The sequence below is a fragment of the Cyprinus carpio genome, chromosome B8 (genome assembly GCF_018340385.1).
Source record: "Cyprinus carpio isolate SPL01 chromosome B8, ASM1834038v1, whole genome shotgun sequence".
NCBI lineage: Eukaryota > Metazoa > Chordata > Actinopteri > Cypriniformes > Cyprinidae > Cyprinus > Cyprinus carpio.
The window spans coordinates 8,815,594-8,841,464 of NC_056604.1; the positions used below are offsets into that span (position 1 = coordinate 8,815,594).

At 39.0% G+C, this 25,871-nt stretch overlaps 2 protein-coding genes and 2 long non-coding RNA genes across 13 annotated transcripts in view; 1 reads left to right on the plus strand and 3 right to left on the minus strand.

The window, feature by feature from the left end:
* Positions 1 to 1,414, minus strand: part of agbl4 (AGBL carboxypeptidase 4) — a 327,238-nt gene extending 325,824 nt beyond the window's left edge. The window contains exon 1 of the mRNA XM_042729534.1: positions 1,226 to 1,414. Within this exon, the coding sequence (XP_042585468.1) occupies positions 1,226 to 1,262 (37 nt within the window). The 5' untranslated portion in view covers positions 1,263 to 1,414. The remainder of the gene's footprint in view (positions 1 to 1,225) is intronic.
* A 4,968-nt stretch (positions 1,415 to 6,382) lies between these two features.
* Positions 6,383 to 25,871, plus strand: part of LOC122138228 (ELAV-like protein 4) — a 78,616-nt gene continuing 59,127 nt past the window's right edge. For 4 of the 10 annotated variants that reach the window (XM_042729542.1, XM_042729544.1, XM_042729543.1 and 1 more), the window contains exons 1-2: positions 6,804 to 6,943; positions 7,505 to 7,633. In XM_042729542.1, the coding sequence (XP_042585476.1) occupies positions 6,896 to 6,943; positions 7,505 to 7,633 (177 nt within the window). In that variant the 5' untranslated portion in view covers positions 6,804 to 6,895. Of the gene's footprint in view, positions 6,944 to 7,504; positions 7,634 to 22,553; positions 22,928 to 24,451; positions 24,658 to 25,871 lie in introns of those variants that run through there. The other 6 variants (XM_042729550.1, XM_042729547.1, XM_042729552.1 and 3 more) reach the window with 6 other exon arrangements.
* LOC122138229 lies at positions 7,294 to 7,838 on the minus strand. The gene is made up of 2 exons (XR_006155406.1): positions 7,706 to 7,838; positions 7,294 to 7,627 (listed from the first exon to the last, which is right to left on the minus strand). It is a non-coding gene; the product is annotated as an uncharacterized LOC122138229 (long non-coding RNA).
* On the minus strand, positions 14,184 to 22,487 carry LOC109068986. The gene is made up of 6 exons (XR_002014127.2): positions 22,386 to 22,487; positions 21,143 to 21,222; positions 20,781 to 20,903; positions 19,242 to 19,276; positions 15,601 to 15,709; positions 14,184 to 15,523 (listed from the first exon to the last, which is right to left on the minus strand). It is a non-coding gene; the product is annotated as an uncharacterized LOC109068986 (long non-coding RNA).

The window sequence follows — 25,871 nt, forward strand, 5'->3', positions numbered from 1 at the left end:
CTTTAAAAATCTTTTATGTCCATATTTAACATTTCCAAGCATAATATTAATTTAGATCTGTGTTATAGAGATAGATAGATAGATAGATAGATAGATAGATAGATAGATAGATCATATTTATATAAATATATAGATATAGATAGGATGAATAACTTATATTGAATACATTATATGTAAGTGTTATATATGAATATATATATATATATATGTTGATTTCAGAAAATTCTCAAATAAAGGCAAATCTAATCAGATTACTAGTAACCTAGCTTGTACACTATTAAAGTAGTAAGGATGTAGTCCAGCTACTAGTAAATACTTGTGATGTGAACTTCGACCACAAAACCAGTCTTAAGTAGCACAGGCATATTGTAGCAATAGCCAACAATACATTGTATACTATTTTCAAATTTTATATAAAACATATATTTTCCAAAACATGTTTTACTCAAACTGTAACAAAATCAAAGCCATTAATCCAAATAATTATAAATATGACACACACACACACACACATACATATACATATATAGATGTTTCTTTTATGCAACAAATTATTAGGATATTAAGTAAAAATCATGTTTCATGAAGATATTTAGTAACTTTCCTACCGTAAATATATCAAAACTTAATTTTTGATTAGTAATATGCATTGCTAAGAACTTAATTTGGACAATTTTAAAGGCAATTTTCTCAATATTTTGATTTTTTCCAGCCTCACATTCCAGATTTGCAAATAGTTGCATCCTAACAACCCATATATCTACGGAAAGCTCATTTATTCAGCTTCAAGATTATGTATAAATCTCAATTTTAAAAAAATAATCCTTATGACTGTTTTGTGGCACAGCAAAGCTAGTACATTCTAGTAAATAGAGCCAATAAGTGTAAATATGTCAGTCACCGTATCTGGAAGTGTCCACCTTAACAAGGCTGGATAACAATCACACGTGGTGTACCGTTTCATTACTTATGCCGTTATAAGTGAATATCCATCGCAATACATTGACGCTAATGTTTTGACACTCCAAGTTCCGGAAAGACACATAAATAGGGTTTATTCGGCTAACGTTAGCAAACAGTCACTGTGTTTACATGGACAAAGCGCTCATATCATGCACCTAACAGCGAAATTTGCTCATTATACAAGCACAGACAGTACCCAACGAGTGTCTGTGAATAGAAAACGGTAAAATTAATCTGTATTATGTGTTTTCTTTTTACACACCAGTATCGAGATGTTCTCTGCTGTTTTCTTCCATCATCCGTCCATAAAACCTCACAGCCCTGCGACGCTGAAGGAGCGTTTCCAAGACGACGGCGTGATGCCGCTCTAGGAAGGATTTGACGTAACCAGCAGGTGTAAGCGCGCGAAAAGCGCACAGCTCCCCCAGCCACACGGATGTCTTCTCACAACTCGCCAAATAATGCTGTGCAGCCCTATAAAGCATCCAAACGGAGAGGAAATGTCAGCAGTGTTTACTGAGACCAAGCCCTTTATTAGCTGCTAATAAAACATGCACTATAACATCCACTTTATTATGCGTTCATGGCTGAAAAAGAAATACAATCAGGGATTTGTGTCTTCAAGTCCATGTCTATTTGATTTGATTTTAATTTTCTCTTCTGGGAAAACAGTTCAAGAATATTCATCCTGTATTACAAATCGATAGCAAGATTGCATAATGCATGGCTGCCACTTACCTACAGACTACTGACAAGAAAAATCTTTCCTTATACCCAAACTTCCTGTTCTTATGGAAAACGCAATATATCAGGACACAAAGCTACAGTATGTTGTAAAACATTTCACAAGATCTTAAAATTATAGGGATGCGGATCAGCGTTGTAGTATGAGTTTATCTGGAGGCTGAGCCAAAGACCATATTTTCATGATCTTGGTCTTGTCATAGACCTTGGCTTTGGATCATTTGGACGGATTCAGCCATCCTCTGGTCTCGGTCTCAACTCAACCTACTTAGGTCATGACTACAATACTGATGTGGATGCTATTTCCCGGTTCGTATCAAAATAAACTGAGCAATTGAATCCCTTCACAAGGGACCAATTAGCCAAGGGTACATTCACTTCAAGTAATTTTATCGTTTACGATCATGTGATATTGGGTGATACTGTACATCCTCACAATTAATTTTGTCACAGACATTATGGGATTTAATCCCAACTTTAATTTTTCTTAAACAATCAAGCACCACAGAACCAGACAGTTAAAATAAATGTGTAAGAAAGAAGTTTCTTATAATGACACACAGAGGCCATATTCAATTCAAATATTTATTTGCCACAGCAATGTTAATCTATAAACATGAACTTTGCCATTACTGTATGTCATCAAGGTAACATTCAGATTCATAATAAAGTGGCAGGAAAGTATGGCTTTGTGTAGGATGGCCACATACAGTACTAGACTTTGCAGTGACTAGGATAGAGTGAATGGAATTCACCCTCAGAGTCTGGATGAGAAATAAAGAAGGTAATCACACATCATTTAGGCCTTGTATAAATATGAAGAAATATTATGATTTCTAGCTACCTTGAACCTCCTATTTCTTATATTGTGAGGATAAAGATTGTAGTCATCAACTGTCCCTTGAAGTGTCTCATATTTAAAATTGCAATGTCCCTCACAACCGGCACTGGCTGTCTCGCAATATAGATTGATTAAAGTGTATGGATTCCAGGACAATTGGAGCATAGCCTATGCCATCAACCACAATCAAATCCGACCTCATTCATTTTCCATTAATAGTGCAGCTTTCTGATTAGCCTGCAAATGAACAACCATATGACTTGCGTTTCAGGAGGACAGGCATTGAGACCCTCAGCTGCTAATTTTCAGGTTATGAGCGGAGCGGCGAGTGTCAGAAGCAGATGAAGAGAACGGGGGTCATCTTTAATAAGACAAAATTGGCAATGATTTTTTCCTCGCGATCATATTTGACGGCAAACTACAACCAGCAGGGCAGCAAGGGTAGTTTGATTGTTTTTAAATAATGAGGAATTGTGCTGCACGGTACACCCTTCAAACTGAAAATTGAAAAGCTGTCCTTCATGGTATGTCATTCCCTAACATCTCCAATTATCTGGCTCCATGCCTCCCTGTTTATTTATTGAGACTGTCAATTCGTATTATGAATCAGGCGACAAAAATATAGATCCCCTCCTCGTTCTTTTGTGTCTGTGCATGCTTCAGGATGCACGCGATGTTCATCCGTATGCATGTATCTGTGAACAAGAAAGCAGGAAATAAAATTGTAGGGGAAACAGAATCATAGCAGATATTCCTATGACAATTATGACGTTCCTGCAAAAGCAGAATTTCTTCTCCTCACGCTGGTCCTGTCACGCAGTCTGCCAAGTGAACAGATGATTTAATGAACCCATCAATCATAGAATACAAAAGCGAAGTATAGTCCACTTCTTGATCCTCAGATTTTTTAATTGGTTCCCACGAGACACAATGTTTTTCCACATCAAAATAAGTTTTACCCCACAATTATAACAGACTCTGGTGCTAACAATCATGCGAGAAGGGTGTGACGCCAGCGACTAAGATGGCAAAACTGGATTGAGTTAAACATTAAAGATGAGACTTTCTTTTTGGGGTGGAGGCATTTGAAGCAAGGGCTATAAGGCTATAAGAGTCAACTTTAGTGTTTGTGAGTGTGCGTTACCAATGTGCCCAGCATGTTTTTGGTGGTGTACAGGGAAACCCTTTTTAGACGGACCATGTTGGGACTCCATGCACGAGTCCCTTGCAGTGAAAGGCAGGTCATCTGTATGGAACAGACAGCACACAGGAGAAGCGGTAGGCTCTGAACAGGCTTTATGAAGACACATAGAGTCACTATGGAGACAGCAATCAGAATCCCCCTGGGACCCTGGTGGACAGAAGAGGGAGAATGAGAGGCAGATGACTCTGGAATTAAGCGGTAGACTCCATGATTCCAGTGACAGCCCATCCCAGTGCGTGCGCACGTACGTGCACCATCTCCTGAACCATTTTAACCAGGTTTGTTATATACGATAAAATCCGGAATAGGCTACGGTGCTTGACAAATAGAAAATCCTGCAACATCGATAACGCAATTACAATGAGAGTGAGAAAACGGTGCTCTTTACATGATCCCTCAGTAGCATGCAACACACTCTGTGGATTCTTAACTTCATAAGATTTGCCTATAATGTTATTATTCTAAATGGATTTAGCATTAAAAGTTTCAATGTTGACTCGGTGGAGGTACAAACTGTTCTGTAATAGCATAAAACAAATGTGATGCAGTTTTAACTAATGGCTCATACGCACACATAAACACCCTCTATGACGTAAAAATGTTAGCATTCTCTCTCGTTCTCAAATACTCTCTCCATCTCCCTTTTTTTATTTGGCTTCAGTCCACCCCAACAGATGGTTCAGTGTCAATAGGCTGCTATTAACTGGACACACGCCTCTCATGGGGCCTGGAGACCAGATCATACTGTACCATACGCAGTTTTCAAAAAAAGAAGAAAGAAAGAAACAGCTCATTTTCCTGCAGTCATACCCACTTTCAGCTAACCTCTGCTTTTCACACTCCAGAAACAACACAGGCTGAAAATGACTTATTCTTGCCTGCTTTGTTATTTTGAGAGAAAAACATATGGTTTTGTGGTATGTATTGTACCTGAGTTTAGCTGCTTCCGTTGGCATGAAGATGATGATTAGGCATTGTCGAAGACAATATGATATTTAATATCAAACAATTAATAGTTAATTGTTTAGCAAAAAACATCATAATGAATCTTGACTAATTTTATCCACTCTTCTTAATTACAGCTAAACATTTTAAATTAAACATCTTGTGAAAGTCTAATTTATTATGCACATTGAATATATTTTTTTTTAATGGTAAGATTTCAGTGCTATGCAGTCATTGGCTGATGGAAATACATCTGCGAGTCTATGACTAAATCAATGAATAACAATGACCTCATGATTGCTCATACTTTTTAAAGTTTGTCTATATAAAAGAATTATAAAGGGACATAAAACAACACATTTTAAAATCTAAAGCCGACATTGAGAGTCACTAAAGCCAGTTATTTATAGTAAAAATAATTATAAAATAAATTAAGTTAAAATAAATATTATATTTTAAATATAATTTGATTACTGCATTAATCTATAACAAAAAGGGCTGCACAGAAAATTACCTTACAAATGTTGGACAAGAGTCAGGTTATCTGTTTTTCTATGCCATTCTCAAACAAAATTAAAGGGTTTGGTTGTTGACGTTTAATTATTGAGAGGACAGGCCATTAATCCTCTGGTTTCTTCTGATATTATGTGCGAATCTGCATTTAAATTTCCATCTAACTATTATTGTATTATATTCTTTTCTATCTTTTTTCAATCTTTTAAAATACTTCTGATGAATTATAATAATTATATTTGAGCAAATACCAACACAACAAAATTGGAAGATGAAAAACTGTCTTTGCAATTTAATAATCAGGCATTATGCCCATTGTTCATCTATACTGTATGACTCCAAAACTTAATTGAACACTTAAGCCACTGCATCAAACAGAGTATCAAACCAAGCAGCATAAGTGAACAAAATTCCGCTAGTTCTTACAGAACTAACCAAGGTCAAGTAATATTAGTATCAAACAACTTCACACAAGTGCTGCTAGCAGAGTAACCACAGGTGTAGTTCTTTATATTAACTATGGATATGTTCTACTGACATTCGACAACCAGAAAGTATGGTTGTGCAACCCTTCTTTTTCAAGGGCATTTATATATTTACATTCATACATAAGTGCCCAAATGCATTTTGGGGCCATTGTAGCTATGTAAACAGTGAATTGGAAGCATTGAATTGTGTAAAATTATACCAACGTCTTGCTCTAATGGTATTTTAGAGGAAGAGATGTGTCCGTTTCACAAATATGCTCCGGGAATGATATGCCGACATCTCAGCTGGGGTTTTCTCCGGCGAGGTGCCTCTGGTCAGAGTTTTCTTAATGCTATTGGTCTATAAATCAACCCCATTCCCATACATCAAATGCGGCTGAGGCGCGGGGGGAGGCGAGAGAGAGGAGAACGGAGGTGAGCGGGTGCCAAAGCGATCATGTGTTCCCCACAAGCAGCAGGAGGAGAGCCGTGAAGCCAAACAGAGAGGAAAAGATGAGCCAGGAAAGGCAGATGTGCCTGTGTCATGTCTGTTATGAACAGTCTTCCCACCTTGTGGTAACACTGTGAACTGTAACTGCAGGAGAGCGTGATCGAGAAATAGAGAGAGGGAGCGAGTGGAGGGTGGGGTGGGGGTAAAGAGAGATAGAGAGAGAGGGAGTGTGAGGAAGGGAGGGAGCAAGGAAGGAGAGAGAAAGAGAAAGGGTGAGGATGGAAAGAGAGAGAGAAAGAGAGAGAGAGAGGAGTTTAAACTAAGAGCTATGTTTTGGGAAGAACTAATCTGCTAGAGAGCAGTGTGAGGATCGGAACGCATTGTGCGAGCGAGTGTGTGGAGGACAGATAAGGGAAGAAGCCCGGCAGACCGACTGCTTGTTTTAATGTGCTGACTCTGGGGAGCTAAAAAAAAAAAATATTGACTCTTCAGTCGTGCGGCGTGAGCCAGGGCACAAGCGCCACATTTAACAGAGGTGCACCAGAAAACACGGGCGCGACAGAGGAGAAAATACATCCAGCCAGACAGCACATATACAGGATTTCTCCTTCCTTTTCTTCTTTTTTTTTTTAATCTGTTCATTTTTCTTTCTTTTTTTTCTCGGGACTGATTCCCATTTCCAGTAGAGAAAAAGGAGCCGTAGAGCCACAAGAACGCAAAAAAAAACCCCACCAAAAAGCGACAAGAAACGAAACACCGCCAACAAGATGTTTGAAATCAGCCGAACACTGAATGCTGCTTTGTTGAGCAATGAGGTAAAGGAATTGGATTTTCTTCTTCTGTCACCTCACTTCTCTAAGTGTGTGTTCATAATTCTGTCGTGCGTAACATTTCTATGTTTTATCAGTGTGTCCCTGCTTCTAAATGTGGCAGCTGACAGGTCTAAATGAATGTGCAGGTATTGAACATTTAGGTCCAGTTAAACGGCTGCTAGCTGAAGGCAGAACCTCTTTGCTATCCGAGCGTACTGTAATGGATGAGAGACTAGACTCACTCTCTCTCCCTCTCCCACTCACAATCATTTCATTTTCTCATTTACTCAAAGCAAGATAGCTGTAACTGCTGAGCTTGCTTGATGACTTGCCCATCTGGGGCTTGCACTGACTGTGTGCGTGTGTTTGTTTGTGTGTGTGTAGTGCGAATGTGAACGTAAGCACACAGCTCTCTATCACTGTGGCAGTCCAGTTTTCTCTTTCCTTCCAGCTCTAGCTTTTTTCTTTAGCCTGTATATTTCATTACCACCTTGGCTAGCATTCTGTTCTCTTCCTCTTCTCTTCTTTTCTCCTCTTCCCTGTAAACGCGCACCTCGCGAGCAGTGTCTGAAGATGATGGTAAGGTGTTCACAGAACTCGGCAGTAGCCCAGGCGGAAGGCTCCTTCCCAGGCATGGGCTCGCTGCTTTTCCCCCGAGATCCATCCAGCCAACTGGGGGCCAGGGCTCTGGGGGTAAGAGGATAGAAGGATCCGTCAGACAAATGAATGAGAAAATAGACAGCACAGTAGAATAAGAATACTTACTTCATTTAGGTAAATGTGTGCAGCCCTTAGGCTTGAATTAGCCAATGTTTTCATGCCTCATTGTGTGATGATACAGCCGCCCACTCCGACTAGATCTTTCTATCAGTTACCCAGAGAGAAAGATAAAGAAAGAGACATATTGCGAGAGAAAAAGCAGCTTGTGTTAGTGTATTGTTTGTGCATTCCTGCTCAGAATGTGTTTGTGTGGTGGTGTACTGATGCCTGAAATTGAAAGTGCGCCGTGTGTGTGTGTGTGTGTGTGTGTGTGTGTGAGTGTGTATGCTTAAAGTCATTTGAGCATAGTGATGTTAGATGGCTAAAGAACAGATTTTTGTATGTACATTTAGTTTCAAGCATCATTTTGAATTTCAAACAACTTTCCCGAATGTGTTGTGCTGGCGCTCTGCAGCCTTTTAGCACGAAAGTGCTCGAAAGCATGTGAAATAGAAAGCATGTGTCTTATTAGTATTATGTAACCAAACTAACTCAATATATGAATGTCTATTGTAATTATTTAATTTTGTAGCACATTAAAATTAAGTTGTTTTATTTCTCCACTGATAGGTGGCCATAATTGAGCATACTAGTAGATAAATAGCTGGCAAAGGCTTTTCCTGATTATAATGTGTTTTCACTCAAGTCTGAAGCTATGAAAGTAGATAACCATCCTTTACGTTCTCATTCAGTCATTTCTGATCTTCTGCTACAGTCTTGGGGGGAAGAGAGATGGTTGTATGGGAAAGCCCTGGCTGGCTGGCTGGTGCTGTAAGCGCCGGTCGGTTAAGAATAAATCCCTGACTTGGTGCATTAAATCGACACGAAACTGTGGGTGTCTAATCTGTGATGGGCTCTCGTTTCTCGTCTCCACAAAACAGGATCAGCTTGCCTGCCTTGGAGCCGCACCACATTCTCACACAAATCAGACTCATACTGACAGCACTGGAGCTCCTCTGCCAGTGCACAAACACACACACGCAAGTGTACACACACACACTGCGATCGCATGCAGCTGGGTGTTCATCGGCAGAGAGAGCAGATTTTTAAACCCTTCTTTGCAACCTTTCTGAGGTGCGTGTACACACTTGCCTTAAAATCCTCCGCAGCTCAGGGATTTGAAACATTTTGCATATTCATCCTGGTGCTTGTCAAGCTCTAAGAAGATAGAAAAAAGAAACAAGGCATGTAAAGTCACGACCACAAATATTCCAATTTGAACTACAAAATTTTTACAAATTAATCAGGAAAATCATTGTCATGTAGCATTCAGTCACTATTTGGCCTGGGAAAGCGGAAAATCTATGCAACATTTAATATATAATGAAAATTAGTGACAGCGATATGTATGCGTCACTAGTTGTTGGGAACCGTGTGATTGCGCAAAGTGTTGTTCCAGATTTTTAACACTGGCAGAACACTGATCCTTTTCACAAAAGTAGAATTTTTTTGAGAGATAGTTAAAAGATGGTTTAATAAGAGGTGGTTTCTCTGTTTCTCTTTCCACCTCGAGAGACTGTCAACAAACTGTTTTAATGTTCTGCTTCTGCACTTTTCATGTTAAATATAGAATTAATAGAATAAAACACTGATATATTATTTTTTCAGCTGCTATGTCTGGCATCATTTCATCTATTTTTTACTGTTATGAAATAACAGTCATTGTACATTGTATGTGATTATTTGTTTTATTTCTGGATATAAAATATACCCTCGCTGATTTTCTTGTTTTTTTCGCTTCATTTGGTTAATAAATTGTGCTGTTTATTCATTTGGGAGCAGGAAAATGTCTTTATCTCTGCTGGACTGTTTCTTCTCCTAAAAATCTGCATTTGTGACTCACATTTATCTGCAAACACATAACTCACATTTCAGATTGTAATTAACCAGGTTAAATCAGACCATCGTTACAGTGATTAATTGTGCCTTCATTAACTGAAGCCAGATAATTTGCATACATTAAATCATTGTACAGGAAAGAGGTAGAGGTCTATCTAGGCGTTTTTTGTGAGAGGGAGATTTTATTCTCTTTTCCAGTTCTCTGTCAGTATTTTTTTTTTTTTTTACATGCATTAGGTTGCTCTCACATCTTGCCGTGCAAAACGACTAGAACATTCCATCTGGATTCAGCTTTTTCAATTATATTTCTATATGCGCAGCATGTGTAGAATTCATATATCAAAGTAATGATTGTATTTTATGATTAAGTAAATCAATCAAGCAATGAAAACACTCAGAGCTAGATCTGAAGATGTTTTTACAAACATGAACTGACATTAAAAGCCAAGCGCAATCATGAGAAGCAATGGATCACTAACACTGAGATCATTTATTTATCAGCGCGCTTTAACATATACCTATAAACAATCTGGAATAACTGAATAAAGAAAAAACGTTTTATTTGCGAATAAAACAGCACATAACAGTAGCTATGTTTGATTTTGGTATTCTCGTGCCAATCACTCTCATGGGTTCTCGAACATCCAGAAGACACTGAAATGACTTCTAATCACGGTTAATAACCGCAGTGTTTTTTTTTTAATTAAGCATGACACATTGCCACTTGAGATACTGCGCTAAGCAGGATACGGTGTGATTTCCAATTATAAAACATTTTTCAGCATTCAGCACAAATGATAGAAACCTCTGAAATAGCACAAAAGTACAATTACGGGAAAAACGGCACATTCTGACTAAACTACATCAGATTTGGTAGGGTTGTGGGTATTAATCCAAACACATGCAGATTTGCTATATTAAAAATTTCCTGTGCTGATTGGAGACGCTGTTCATGTGCACACACACACACTCCAGCAGTCCACGGGTTATAGCTGCTCTATGTCAAACAGCAGTGCGCTCGCTTTCTAACTTCATTTTTTAGCCATTTTTGATGGTTACGTTCACTCCTAAATTCGTTGGAGGGAGCTGAGAAACAAACAGAGATGAGGGGGAGAGGAGAGGGAATTGAAGAGCGATTGGCAAATGTCTGTTGGCAGTGTGAAAGATAGGCAGGGTCATCTCTATTTCACAACAATGATTAGCTCTGCCCATCTGCCGGCTCGACAGGCTCCTCCTGCTGTGATTGCAGTGTTCTCTGTTCAATGTAGCCCTGGAAATTAGTTCATTTGTGCTGCTCAACCCCAGCCTAACTGTACTGAGAACAGGTGCAGCATTCTACCCCCGCACAAAGCCGTAGCGAGCATGTACGCGTGTCTGTGAATCCTCTACGAGAGCAGCCGAGCAGCAAGTAAAGCAGACTCATCAACTGTGAAAAGATTCACATCTCGCAATACAATGGCAGTAGATTGCAGTGGATCAACGTCCTGTTCAAAAATAAGAACCTTTTTCTCCTTCTAGTAGGATGTCTCTCCTTGTTAGCGTTCACCTCAGAATTCCGACATCAATACCTTTTTACTTCTGTGTATATTTAGCCTGCCACAAAAGCTAAACCTAATATGACACTAGCACTTTATTCTTGCTGCTGAGAATTTTTAGTATTTCCCATCAATATTCTATCCAGATTTAATTTCCGACGCCTCAGTCAAGGACAGCCTCAGTCCGTGATTCTGTACTAGTGTGGAAATGGCAGAGCCATCACACAGAAAGATCTGGAGCCCATAGCCCTGCAGCTTCAGAGGCCGCAGCTATTGTCAGGGCGCTTTGCCATTTTGGAAGAAAAGGCCACAAGAATGAGCTATTTAACCTGTGGGTCACTCAACGGTCACTGCGCACACACGCACAAGGCATTCGGGAGAGAATTAGCCACCTTGCACTGCTCAGACTTGCGTGTGTGTGCATGTGTAAATGAGAGAATGGAGAAACAGAGACTCCTGTTTCGTAAACTAGCAATGCAGGACCACCTGTTTTTAATAGACATACGCCAAATGTTGCACAGAACTGCATCCAAATACTGTGTGAGCATTATGGTGACGCTCTGAGCTCATATGGAATGCAAATAGATGTGAAATTAAGAGAAACAAAACAGCATATTCTGAACTGTGTGAAACCAAAGTAAAAATAGTTGTTGTTGTTGTATTTAAGTATTAAACTGATTATGGTAAACACTGTATTTCTTTGTCTAAGTACCACAATATCAGTGGCATTGACAGAGACAACATTTACTATCTATCTATCTATCTATCTATCTATCTATCTATCTATCTATTTATCTACCTACCTACCTACCTGTACCCACCTACCTACTGTATCTATCTATCTATTGGTTAAAGATCTGAGCTTGATAACTGAAAATGTGTACATTCAAAGGCCACAAGAGGCGTGTACATTTGTGTTTAAAACATTTTGACCAGCTAATTTTTTTAGTTAATTTTTTTTATGGTAAAACATATTCTATTCTAATGTATTCAATTTTACAAATTTGAAAATAAAACAACAGGATGGTACACTCAGGATAAATGTGTTTCCACCAGCCCACATTGTGTGGCACAAAAAAAAATATATATATTTTATAACTATGCTCAAGATCAGTGTTTGTCTACCAGAAAAAAAACATAATAAAATAAATTAATAAAATAAAAATTCAAAATTTGTATTTTAGATTTCTGTTTTGTTCTGTTCTATAATAAAGATCCTAATATGAAATAGCAGGAAGGTATGCTCAAGAATAGTTTGACTGCAATAATGGTCCAGTTGACTACTGAGTTTGGATCTAACTAAAGGGGCAAACCCGAGCTACAATACACAGGGGACCCTAGATATCCTATGAAAAGTGTCTAAGGACGCATTAGCTCAAGCGATCTGGCTGCAGAGCTATAAATGCTGGCAGTTTTGTGTTTTCGGGCATAAGCATGTTAAGCAGGAAAAGAGGATGAGAGTGTTCATTAGGAAACAAATGTAATGAAATTAAGTTTGTACTGTCATCACAAGAGTGCATTTGTGATAATATGACACACAAACGCATAAACATGACACACAAACAACACACCTCACTTACAAATATCCACTAGCACACCCGCAGTGCTTCAGGATGCTTGTGCATGTGAAAGTAGATGAAAAAAGCTCCACTGGGGGCCGTCACCAGTGAGGCGAGGAGCAGGTGTCTCCAGCCAGGCAGAGAGAGAGAACCAGGGCAGCCTGCCTCGCTTGAGTCTTAGCCCCACCAGTGCTCCACTCGCCCGGGAGGACAGGTGACATCTGGCCCCTGTGCCTATGGAGTGGAAGACTCTTCCTCCAGGGACGACAGTTACTACTGAATCTCTAAGCCCTTACTCAGTATGGAAAGATGTGATTTTTTTTTACACTGTCTTTACTTTTTGATGATTTCACAGGGACTGAGTGTTGATGAAGAGAGCGGGAGATTGGAGGTCTTGAAAGCTCTCCCCTTTTTCTCTTTGAAAAGACAGTCAGCGAAGAGAGGGGTCAGCGTGAGTGATACAGGCACCATGACCTGGAAGTAAAAAGCCTGTGATTTCAGCAGCAGGGGGCGAGTGCTAGCGATGATGGTCCCCAAAGAAAAACACGTTCACATACCTCTCTCCGCGTAAAGAATAAAGGTCTAGTCTTCATCTGGAGTTCCAGGGCTGTGATTTCTGCAGGGAAAAAGAACATCAAAACTGAGGATTCAGTGAACAGCGAGAGCTGTGTTTCAAGTGAGACTATTCAAGCAAAGCCATAAAAAGATACAAAATAAAAGAAAGAGCAGAAAAGGGGGGAAAATTACAAAGGAAGAGTAATTTCTATGGCTGAGCCAGCACTCAAGACTGTTACAGAGAATGCATAATAAATTCACAGTATTTCCAAATGCAGAAAATAGATCATGTTTTTTTTTCAGCACCGGTGCCGTTTAATTCTTCCAGAAAAAGAAATAGACATTTTAATGATTCAGTATTTCAGGAATGATGATGGAGTGATTTTTAAAAGAAGAACGTTAAATGCTTATGCAGGAATATGTGTTAAGTGCATGAATGCGTGCTTGTCTGGTTTACCCCGGCTTGCTTAAGTACTATAATTAATGGTTTTGTTAACTGAACAGGAATTGGGAAGGCACTGTAGTGTAGAAAGCAGCACCAGTAATTCATCAATTTCACTCTTTTTCTCCTTCTCTCATTCTCTTCGCACACGTTTACTTTTAAAGCTCGAGGACATTAGTTGTCGAATTGTACAGCCTACAATCTTTTGAGATGAACTCGATTTTAAATTAAACTGGCCACTTGGAAAAGATTTGTTCCCTCATACTGAACAAAACGCTGCTGTTTATTTACAGGAAAACAGATTCCAGAGACTCCTTGAAAAACTCCATCCATTATGTTGGAGCGCATGTTAAATAAATTAATAAAAGCAGTCACGACCAATTGTTATTAAAGAAGTCCAATCATCCATCAGAATCGGGCAGCCATTTTGTAGTAGGATTATCCGCGTTGCTATGACACGCAGGCTGTTTCTAAAGTGATAAATGTGCTCTCTGCCTGAATGATAGCCTGTGCCCAAGATCTGACACGTTGACAAACGGCGCTGTTTCCCCGAATTGATAGTTTCTGAGCCCATACATTTCATTGATTCGTTAATTGTTCGAGGGAGTTGGAGGCGCCTGACTGTCATGAATAAATGATAGATGCCTGGCATGTGTGCATTACTGAGGAAGACCTTTGAGGCGTGGTGTTGCTTCCTCAGAGACGCCAACCGTCCTCTTCACAGCCCCGAGGAGCTGCTGGTCCCCGTTAGTTTCCCCTCACATTAATAATGCATTCTCTCTAACAGCAGTGTTCAGCATTAAATGCTCTGCCATGGAGCCTGTTCAAAAACATCAATACAAACTCACTGAAATAACCCCGTTTCAGGCAGAGGGGGGAAAGAAGTTACATATGCTAATTGCTTCTTAAGGCATTCCTTCTGTCTACAGCTAGCGGCTCTTGTATCTTTTTCTCTTTCTGAATCTTTTCCTTTCTCTCGTCTTGCTCTCTTCTGCTCTGACTAAGGCACCATGAATTCTGGGAGAAAGGCAGCATGGATGGAGGGGAGTGGTGCAAAAATACTGACGAAGCTTTTCCCAGGGCTCAGAAAGACAAGGTGATGGAGTGTCTACAAACAAGGAAAGATAGGTGGGGGAATCAGGGGGAACGAGAAAAGGAAGAAAGAGAGATCGATGGCACATTTCTGTTCAATTTTACCCCAGAGATATGAGTTGTACATTCAATATCAATGAGCTAAAAATGACTTACTTTTTTCAGATAACTCATAGTAGTTGCTCAGAATCAAATTCAGTCTGCACAGCTTTGAAAAATTACTATATGATTGCCATTTATCATGAATATCAAAGACATGTAGATTTGTTAGTCTAGTGGTACAATTTTAGTTTAGCATTTGAGGGGACTGGAGTTACAAAACTGACCTATTGAGTATAAATAATTGTGTGTGTGTGTGTGTGTGTGTGTGTGTGTGTGTGTGTGCATCATTTAAACAGTGTAAGATATATAGTTAAGAAGCTATTTTTCCATGGGTATGACAAATCTGATCAAAGATATGCCAACTTTTTTTTCTTACTTCTATAACTTAAAACCAACTGAAATCCACTATAGATATTCACTGTTGTAGAGTGGTGAATAATATAAAGAATAAGCTACATTCATCTTGTGGTTGCTCGTCTAAGCAAAAGCTGGCCTGGTCAGCACAGTGAAAGTGTGGCCCCCTCTCTGAAGGGAAGCACTGATTAAAGACCAGGCCAGATGGACCACAGCGGTCTTCCTCATCGTGCTCGAGAGCTCCAACTGCGATCAAACACAGCAAAGGCCACCCTACAGCCAACCGTCAAAAAACGCGATCTTCACCATTGCTCAGTCCCCCTCCAGCCAACCGTCAGTGACTGCACTACGCAAATGAGATGGAGAGAATCGTCAGTGATGTTAATGATCAGAAAAGAGCTCAAATGTCTTGCTCAATGTCACCTTCATTTGGAATTGGCCACGAGGAGAGCCTCCTACTAGGTTCGATATCTGCTCAAGGATTCACCAGTGCCACATTCATCTAATTTTCCCCACAAATAATGAGGATTTCCTTAATGTAAAACAGAAAAACCACTCATTAAAAGTCATAATGATAAGTACCATCAAAATCAGCATAATTATTAGTAGTCATATTTTTTAACCTTGATAGATTTTATTAGCACTGAAAATGTACAAAACTGAGCAAAAAGTGAACAGACATGGATGATACATATGTTTTTACCGGTTAAATCATAATTCTAACATTACCTGTATCCACATCCTCTAAAATATCTGAGCTACGAAACACAAGCGTCATTTTCAGACAGGTTTTTCATATCTAAACGTAGCAAGCATCATCTGGGTGAGCCGAGCCTGAGCTCAGCAGCCTGACACATGCAGTTCTGCCTGGCGGTGAAGCCGCCAAAAAAGTTGATGTGGTGTCGAGGTTCTCCTTTGAGGTGACAGGAACAGGAATTGGACTGGGTGATACTCATGTCCTCTGACAGAGAGAGATATTTGCTTCAGAGGGAGAAAACTTCACCCCTTACTCCCAAGGCGAATGAGAATTGTGACGATCGGGATACATCAAATAAGAGAGAGAATTTGATGTGTGGAGAAAAAAAATTACTGTATTTGCCCTTCAACAAATCAAAATATTGATGCAGTATTTCTGATATCAGTTTTTAGTTTTCTACTTAATATTTAAGTTTTTTCAAAAATAAATAAATAAATAAATAAATGTTATAATCATATTTTATATTCCAGTCAATATTTCAATAAAAAATAGGCCTGCTAAACTTTGTTTTCTGGAAAATACTAACTAAAATTAAACATGTAGTGTTTTGAATGTGTTTGAGTTTTTCTCTTCCTAATCTGCTCGTGAATAACAGGACAAAGTGAAGTGCCTTTAGAGAATTTTGTAAAATTTTAAAACAAGGCTCCAAATGAGATGTGCAATTTTTAACACACTTGAGCTGACAGCTTGCAGGGGATCTACACTTCACTGTCTTTAAATAAACCTGTTATTATTCAGGGTGAAAATTGAGACAAAATAAATGTTCCATCTCACTGGAAGATTTTGCTCAGTTGAAACAATTATCACCACGTCTGTTGCATGTTTTAACATGTTAAACTCTCAGAATAGATGCCTGGTGCTCATGCTGGAAGCAGGAGTGAATGTGAAGTGAATGTGTAGGATGCATTCGGTGGAAATCGATAACATTGACGGGATACTGATGGAGCACAAGTAACACACTCATCCAAGGGGACTGCAGGTTTCAAATATTTGACAAAGAGGAGCACTTGGATTTGTGTTTATGGCTAATAGAAGGAGTCAGGTGGTGTATGTGTGTGTTTGGAAGCAGGGAGAGATGGGGCATGCAAGGTTCAGAGTAATTAGTCAGATTGAGGGCTGAAATGAGGCAGTGTGAGAGAAGGCTGGGGCAAAGCATTTGTGTGTGTGTGTGTGTGTGTGTTTGTGTTAGAGGCCAGGCTGGTGGGATGCTCTAATTGGAGCTAAGCGGCCGCAGAGGATCAGAGGTACTCCAGAAACAAAGGAGCACAGGCAGAGAAAGAGAGAGGGGGAGAAAGAGAGAGGTTGCTGTACTGGGTGTGTGCATGTGTCTCTTAGTGTTTGAGTGAACAATAACTAAAGTGACATTTTACATGCTCAGCTAGCAAAGGCTTTGACCAAACCTCTGACTGCATCAAAATCACACACATGCCCAAACTCGGTTTTGAAAAAGAGAACAGACATTCTAGACTTTTTTTTTTTTAAAACAGTGTTTTGAAATTTATACATAAATATTTTCATTTCCAAGAAAATGTGTTCTCAGTTAAAAAACTGCACAATGACTCAATCAAATATTACAATCCAGTTTAACTACTGTATACCAAACACATCCAAGATAAAAAAAAAAATACATTTTCAGTGTCAATTAGTTAGCTGAGCATATAAAACACCATTTTACAGAATGAAAATAAATCAATTAGCCTCGTTGCTTTTAGCTCGTTACTCAATTCACATGCTGCTTCACTTTTAATGGATTTTTGACAGCCGATAAATGATGTGATTTACATTAGCTGGCCTGTTATAAAACCCCTCCACCGGTGGTCAGAACAGCCATCCTTCAGCTCGACAATACCTGCATAAAAAGCCCATTTGACAAAATGGCTGACATAAAATGCATGTGGGTTGGAGGACAAATAACGGCATCTTATATAAAATGATGCTATCTTAGTTTGACTGCTATTACCTGCTGTTCGTTTTTCCGAAAGGCTTATCCAACGCATGATGACTAAATGAAAGTCATTTATGTGTACAGACACACACATACACTTTTCTGCAATAGTAAAGATCCTTGAGGTCACATCCTCCCACTCAAAACCTCCATGTATTCTTGGCCAAACCTCCCACCACAGGCCTCATGCCAGTCTAATCCCTAAGACCCCTCCCTCCATCTGTCCCCACCCAGCCCAGGAGTGAACAGAGAGACAGAGGGTCACACGCAGCCTCTGAGTCATACTGGACACGTTCCCTCAGCCTGCACGTCTACTGCTGGTGTACACGGCCTCGATTCAAAACACTCTCTCATACGGAGGAATCATAGCGGATGCTGCAAATGGGTAGCAGACAAACAACATGGACTTTTTTTTTTAATTAACAGGATTTTAGGTTCATTTTATACATATGTGTAAAGGAAAGTGTGCATTTTTAGATGTTATGACTGCTCATTTTCCCACTACTATTTGATTCTTAAGTAGTCTTGTGTTGTGGCTTTCTTAAAAACGAATATTCCACGTAGTGGGGTCATATAAAAATGCATGTGTAATTGTACACAATTTGAAAACAGTTTTAGTTGGGATTGGCAAAATGTAAAAGTGCCACTATTATGGATTTTTGAAAATTACCTTTAATGCAGTGTGTAACACAGCTCTAAGTGAATGAAAACATCATGTAAAGTTTTAAATCTGAAAGTGCACCGTGTATAAAGTTATTGTCTCTCAAAAGAAAGAGTCAACTCTGAATCATTTAAACGAGTCATTTTTAAAGCGAATCCCAAGTCCTTTCATGTTGGGTCAACATGAAACATTAGCATACTGCCCGCCCACTTGTCGGTCTTTAATGAAAATTCATTCTTTGACACTAGGTGCCGCTTTTGGAGTGGTAAAATAGCGGTTTCCCTGGTAATGCTGTACGTAAAGCAGCATGATAGCTAGTGTATTACTATATAGCAGATATTTCTTATTTGTCTAATGCTTGTGTGTTTAGTAATCTAGGAAATTTTTTATACAAGGAAATTCAAACTGAACCTTCCAGATTGGCCTTGTCTCCTCTTCTATCTACAGTATCAGCTGCTATAAAGAGCAGAAGCTGACATTTAGTCCTTTATAAAGATTTCTGAGACTGAGACAGGAAGAGAGAGACAGAAAGATAACTGTCATTGTAAGAATCATTCTTGTTGTTTATTTAAGATTTCATAATGTTTCTTTGATTTATAACAAAAGCAACCATAGTGTATAATTCTTGGTAGTGATGAATATTAAGTAATGTCACAGCGATCTATTCTATTTTTTGTTATATATTGTTGTTTTTTACTTACTTTTGCCAGGAGCTGATCTGTTCTGCCATTATTGTCTGAAAAAGACATAAAGAAAAAAAGTCAAGAGAATAAGAGAGCAAAACATTCAGTCTATATACAATAAATCCACTCCACTGAACATACAACATGTAAACATGTACATCTGCATAGACGCACTCAGCACTTTGTTTACATGTAAACATGTACATCTGCATAGAGGCACTCAGCACTTTGTTTACATTCAAATAAGAGCACAGAGACCTTGGCATTGAATACCCACATGAATACGTCTCTTTCACACATATATATCTGAAATGCCTAATGGTCAGACATAGTAGAGAAAGTAAAAAACCTACCGAGAGTAGTATTCCACTACCCAACCTTTTCTCTGTTGCTCTGCATAAACACACAGTATGAAATTAAAAATAAGCGTCTGTGAAGTCAAAGCACACATTTCCTCCTACCACATGCCATGTGACGAATGGTTGGTGGTATCAGAAGGTAGTTAAGGGTGGAGAGCATCACTGCTCGTTCTTGTTCAGTTTGGAGGTTGTGAAGAGCTCACTGATGGTTCCCATCAGTGGTTGCTAGACTTTAGATTGGTGAACTCACACAGAGGTTAATGGACTGACTCAAGTTTGCCTGTGCTGTGATGAGAGGTCCTGTGTATAATTGAATCAAGCCTGCATATGAATGGAAGGACAGGCAGTTTTTTTCTCTCTCTCTTTCTCTGCTGGTGGGAGGGACCTGAATTAATGTCTTGTTGTGAGGAAGATGAAAGGTAATGCCTTCCATAACTCACATGGTGCCACATGGTTCAGTGAGCAAAATGGGAAGCAAAACACAATAACTAGTTTATGGTGTGTTTTGTGATGTGGGCTGAGCATTGCGTTTTTAAATTTTTTTTTTTTTTACTATCATGTGAATGTTTTACACACATACACACACACACACAGGTTTGGGTTTGTGTGTGTGTGTGTGTGTGTGTGTGTGTGTGTGTGTGTGTGTGTGTGTGGGTTTGTACTTGTTTATGTTACATGGTGGGGACCAAATGTCCCCACAAGGATATTAAAACCTGAAATTTTTGACATTGTGGGGACAGGCCTGCAGTCCCCACGAGGTAAAAAAAAAATTTAAATAGTAAATTATGTTTATCTGAAAGTGTAACAATGCAAATTATATTTAAACTATTATATATATGTAAAATTGTACATTTAAATATAATTAAATAAAATATTTTATATTAAATTATATTTTGATAAAAAAAATTTAACAAAATGTAATTAATACTAATAATAAAAACACATTTACTTTTGTCAGATGCGTTCATTTTAACTTAATCAGCAAAAAGCACAACATCATGCTACTGGGCCAAGAGCATTTTAAAAGAACAGGGGAATATAAATAGTCTACATAAAGTTTGGGTTTTCTAGGGTTGAGTGCTCAAGTACTGGGTCCCCAAGAGTGAGGCCTGGCCATCCAGTGAGAAATGTCTTTCATTTTTTATAGCTCTGCTGGACTCTCATGCCAAAAGTGGTTCTTGTCAAGTCAGTAGCTCACCATGAGGGACCTCCGCCGTGGTTTTTAGAAGTGCAGGTGCGGAGACGATAAGACCACAGCCGTTTCCTAGCCCATTCCAGCCCTGTGATTTGTTCTATTGTACCAGTACAGCTGCACAAAGACCTGCACCATATTAAAATGACACCCCCATTATTTCCCCGCAACAAACCTGAGAGCAAAATGCATTCACACAAAACTCCCCAAAGACCCATTGAATGTGTAACATTAGGATAGTATATGTGGAGTAAATGGGTGCAAGCAGGAAATGTGTTTTTGCCTGTGATGAATTCCATATCTTGGTAAATAAAACAAGATCTGAAATCCCTTCATTCAGCAAGCAGTCGCTCTCGGGCAGCCCTCACCGGTGGAGATGTGAAATGGGTTTTGTCAGGGGTGGGAGCGGCTGGTCTCGCGGTTAATTATTGATTCAGTCCGCGTGCAGCTGCGAACAACAGAATGTGGGAACAGTTTGCAATAATATTTAGAAAAGCGTCAATGAAAGAAAAGAAATAATGGATTGGATGACATTATTTTACAAGACTGTCCTTCTCACATCAGTAGATGCAACTAAATGTAGTATGTGCTGGAACAAGTTTAAGAGTGTCGGGGGGTGGGGCAAGATGTGCTTGTTATGTCAAATATGAGAAGATAAAGTTATGAATATTAATTAGCTTGTGCTGCTGTTACTGATGTTCTACACTGATTTGACATTGAGAAGCAATAACAGACAGATACTTAATTTAACCTCAAGATACTGCAAATAAAGATCAAGATATCAGAAATAAAATGTATAAAATTGTTTGCATTTAGTTATTGGTGATTATTATTAGCAATAAATAAAGTTACTATACAAAGTCAATAAGGGTGCATTAATTTTTCATAAATGATTTCACATTTCACATTATAATATATATATATATATATATATATATATATATATATATATATATTATTATTATTATTATTATATAAATATAAAAATTTCACATTCTATAAATATATAAACATATAAATGATTTCACATTTATTACACATTTCACATACATTCTCTAAAATAACCGTGATTTGCTAAGACATTTGTTCTTTTTGCTTTATACACAAACAGAATGTTTTATTTTATTTGTGTTTTTGTATTATGTTTCCTGGATTAATAAGAGCTAGGATGCAGTTTTAACCTTTTTAAAAAAAAAATTAAATAAAAACCTTACTTGAACCAGCCATTATAGTCAAGCCATTATAGAAATGTTTATATCACAAATATATCCCAACGTTTGAGTTAACGTTAATTGTTTAAAAAGTCTTAGGTACTGCAGGTAACTTTGCAAGCGGCGCCAACTTATTGCGTGTGACAATCTAAAAGTAATTTTCTAGTTGCAACACAACGCAAAAACTACATTTAGAAATTCCTTTTAAAAATATTCGCTCCCTTTGAAAATCATTGCATAATTCACACACTGATATCGACTGAGGTAAAATACTCTGTGTGCATTTGTGTTTTCCCTCGGGTTCCAAATATTAAATGAATCCATATTTATTAACCTAGTCATCACTGATACAGTATGCATTTGACAGACTATACTTAAAGCCAAAACGTTTTACTTGTACCTGTCTACCACCTGCAAGCGAAGGTCAAATTATCTGTCAATCAGAGTCGCTACTTCCCCAAAGGAACAACGCTCCCCACTGACTCGCGCCTCACCCTCTCCAACCGTCTCCTCGAGAGCAGCGCGCGCCACCCTTGTCTGTCCCCGCCCAGCCAATCAGATCTCACTCCAGCCTGACTCTACGTTCCATAAATGGTGTGGAGGAAAAAGGGACGCTCGCACTACTAGCTCCACAGAGTGACGGAGGAAAACGATCTTTTTTGTTTTTATTGTTTTTATTTTGGATACTTTCCCCCTTCATAGGCGAATAAATAGACACTCGTCGACCGAAGCCGCAAGTGTCCGACTCCGTCTCTCCATCTCTCAACCGAACTGTCTGCATCCGACTGTCCTTGGGTCCACGCGACACCCTCATCCAAGACTTTCGGGAACGACTTCCCCCAAAAAACGCACAAAAGCGCAACGTTTAATTTTTCTGACCGGGTTTTTGAATAAAATAACGAGCTTTTTCCCTGTTCACCTCCGGACACGAGAATGGTCATGGTGAGTAATGTGCTCGCATTTGAAAGAGAATTAACGTTACGTTACACTGTAGTGAAAATCACTGAAACACCGTCAAGCGCAGCCTTAAGAATAATCCCTTCATCCCTCATAATACTCCTAATTTCACAAACTTTGCTCTTTTCCTTTCTGTTAATCACATAATCGGCGACAGTATGGATGAAGACAGAATATTAGTATCGAGAGATTATTTTAGGAAGCTCATTTTGCGTATAGGTGTGTGTGAATGTGCGAGCAGTTATGGTTTGTACAGAGCAGGTGTGATCAGTAACCTGTGCCTTCTTCAGCCTGATAACAGTTACTCAGTACATTTGGCGTCTGAATTGCTTAACTCTATTGAAACAAACTGGTTTATTGACATCTTTTTGCGGTTTTTAATAGCAATACACTGAAGGTGTACAAATAAACATAAATAATTATCCATTATGTTTAATTAATTTACAGAATTTAAAAATGTGTGTGTGTATGTGTGTGTGTGTGTGTGTGTGTGTGTGTGTGTGTATTAGTGCTGTCAAACGATTAATCGTATCCAAAATAAAAGTTTTTGTTTACATAATGTATGCATGTGTATTGTGTATATTTATTATGCATATATAATCACACACATGCAGTATGTGTTTTTAAAATATTTACATGTATATACATTATATATTTATATTTTATATTATATATAAATATATTTAATATATAAACATAACAGTTTTTTTTTTTATATATATATATATAAATATTTTTATATATGAACATAAGTTTTCTTTTTTATGCATGTGTTTGTATTTATATTTACATAATAAATATACACACATATTATGTAAACAAAAACTTTTATTTTGGATACGATTAATCGCTTGATATATAATGTAGTCAGAGTGGTCACATATTTCCAAATAATGACCGTTGTCAAGGGCAGAACTGTATAATTGACTGTTGTTTCCTACCATGTTAATGTTGATGTTCTGTCTCATCAAACAAGTATACAAAATAATTTCAATTAAATCCAATATTCAGTGTTAAAGTATTTATTTAGCCTATTTGGTCATTTATTTAGCCCTGAAATAAAAGGGATAATGTTAAGTCGGCAGGTCATCATTGCAAAATAAAACCTGCAATAATGGCCATCTAACTTTTCTTTATCCCTATATATACATAATATGAATATATAAAAGCTTAAACATACTCTGCAATCATTGCATGCTTTTAACTTGCATTAATTAGCAGGCACCCTATTACCATAATGCCTGTAGGTGCAATCAGTCTGCTCTAACTCAAGCTGAGACCTCGGTTGCGATTGATTGCCTGTGCTGCTTCTGAAAGGGCTTCTGCTAGCCGAAGCGCCTGTGCCTCCGTCTACAAGGCTGCCAGAGCGAAAGTGTTAATTTTCCAGAGTAGCGCAGATAACAGACAGCTGAGGCAGCCAGTGAGAGAAGTGAGGAGGAGGGGGCTGCTCTGACCTCACCAATGAGGAGGGGGCAGGGAGTGGGGCTGCAGCGTTCAGCTCAAGCCGAAGCCCGTGCATTCACAAGCAGCCTTGCTCGGAGGAGGAATGCCCACTCTCTCTCCTGCTGGCCGCACGCTGCCTCGCCACCGCTGAGACACATACAGAGAGAGAGAGGAGAGACCGAGAGAGATCTCCAAGTGAGGAGACATTAGCACGGCTATAGGCGAGAACTCTCCCCGCCGACTTACAAATGGAGTGGAACGGGTTTAAGATGGTAAGGATGCTGCGGTGGTTTTGTGCGGACAAGCGTGTGTGTGTGTGCATGTAAGTGCACAAGTGTGTGTTTGCCCTTGCTGTGTCTCACTGCCTGCAGCTGCAGTGGCAGCATTGGAGTCTCTCTCTGTCTCTCTCTATCCGTTCTCCTCTTTTTCAATTCTGCATGCTACTCCTCCCCTTTATCGCAGGATGAGAGGAGCTTTATTTAAGAACAAGGCTGAGGAGAAGAGTGGAGAGGAGATGAGAGGAGAGAAAGGACAGGTGTAGCAGGTTCTAAGATGCAGCAGTTTAAACCCCATTTACGATGTAGAGGCAGTGTTGAATCTTAATGCTCACCTTTTTTGCTCTCATCTTCCATTTCCACCCTCATCTTAACACTCGCCGCTCCGGTTTGATCTGTCAAAAGGATACAGCCGTATAATTCATATGATTAATGTGATGATTGTATCATTTTTCTTTATGATTTACCAAACAAATGCTTTTAAATGTGTATAAAATTTACATTTAGGTAGAAGACAATGCATACGTAGAAGGTTGTGTAACTGTGTACTAGCGTACATGCCAGAGTGTAAGTTTGTAAATGAGAATGAGTGGGAGTGACCTCGTGTGTACGTGTGCATGAGAATCTATTAGGCAGTGTGTGAGGGTGTGTTTCCATACATAGTGTAGTTAGTGTTCAGGCACGTCTGGAGATCACTGCCTCTTCTCTGATAGAGGTAGGTCAGGCTGCACTAAACATGCTGCGCTGTGTGTGTGTGTTGTGCGAGTGTATGTGTCCATTGTTGACTAAGGGCTCAGAGACTGCCTCCCCCGGCTGTCACCAGGCTAGTGGGAGACTGTGCCTGCCAGGAACCAACTCTCCCCAAGAGAGAGAAATGAAGAGAGAGAGAAAGAGAGTAAGGGAAGTAGCGAAGCTTACAAATGAAGCTGGGTAAGAAAAATCCTAGGCCTGCGTTAGCACATCACATAAAGGTGGAAGACATAATTGCATCGTTTCGAATGGCCGAGGCAGCACAGATATATGTATTTACTAACTTGTAGTGACTGTCAAATCCCCCATCTGAGCGGCGATCGTTCAAATTTAAATGTGGGCAGCATTATTCATTTTTCAGGCAAATGTTTGACTGTTTGTGTGTGGGCTTTAACATGCAATCAAAATGCTAATTGAAAAGAGAGCGATTTCCAACAGTGAATCCCTGCCTTACCTCCTGC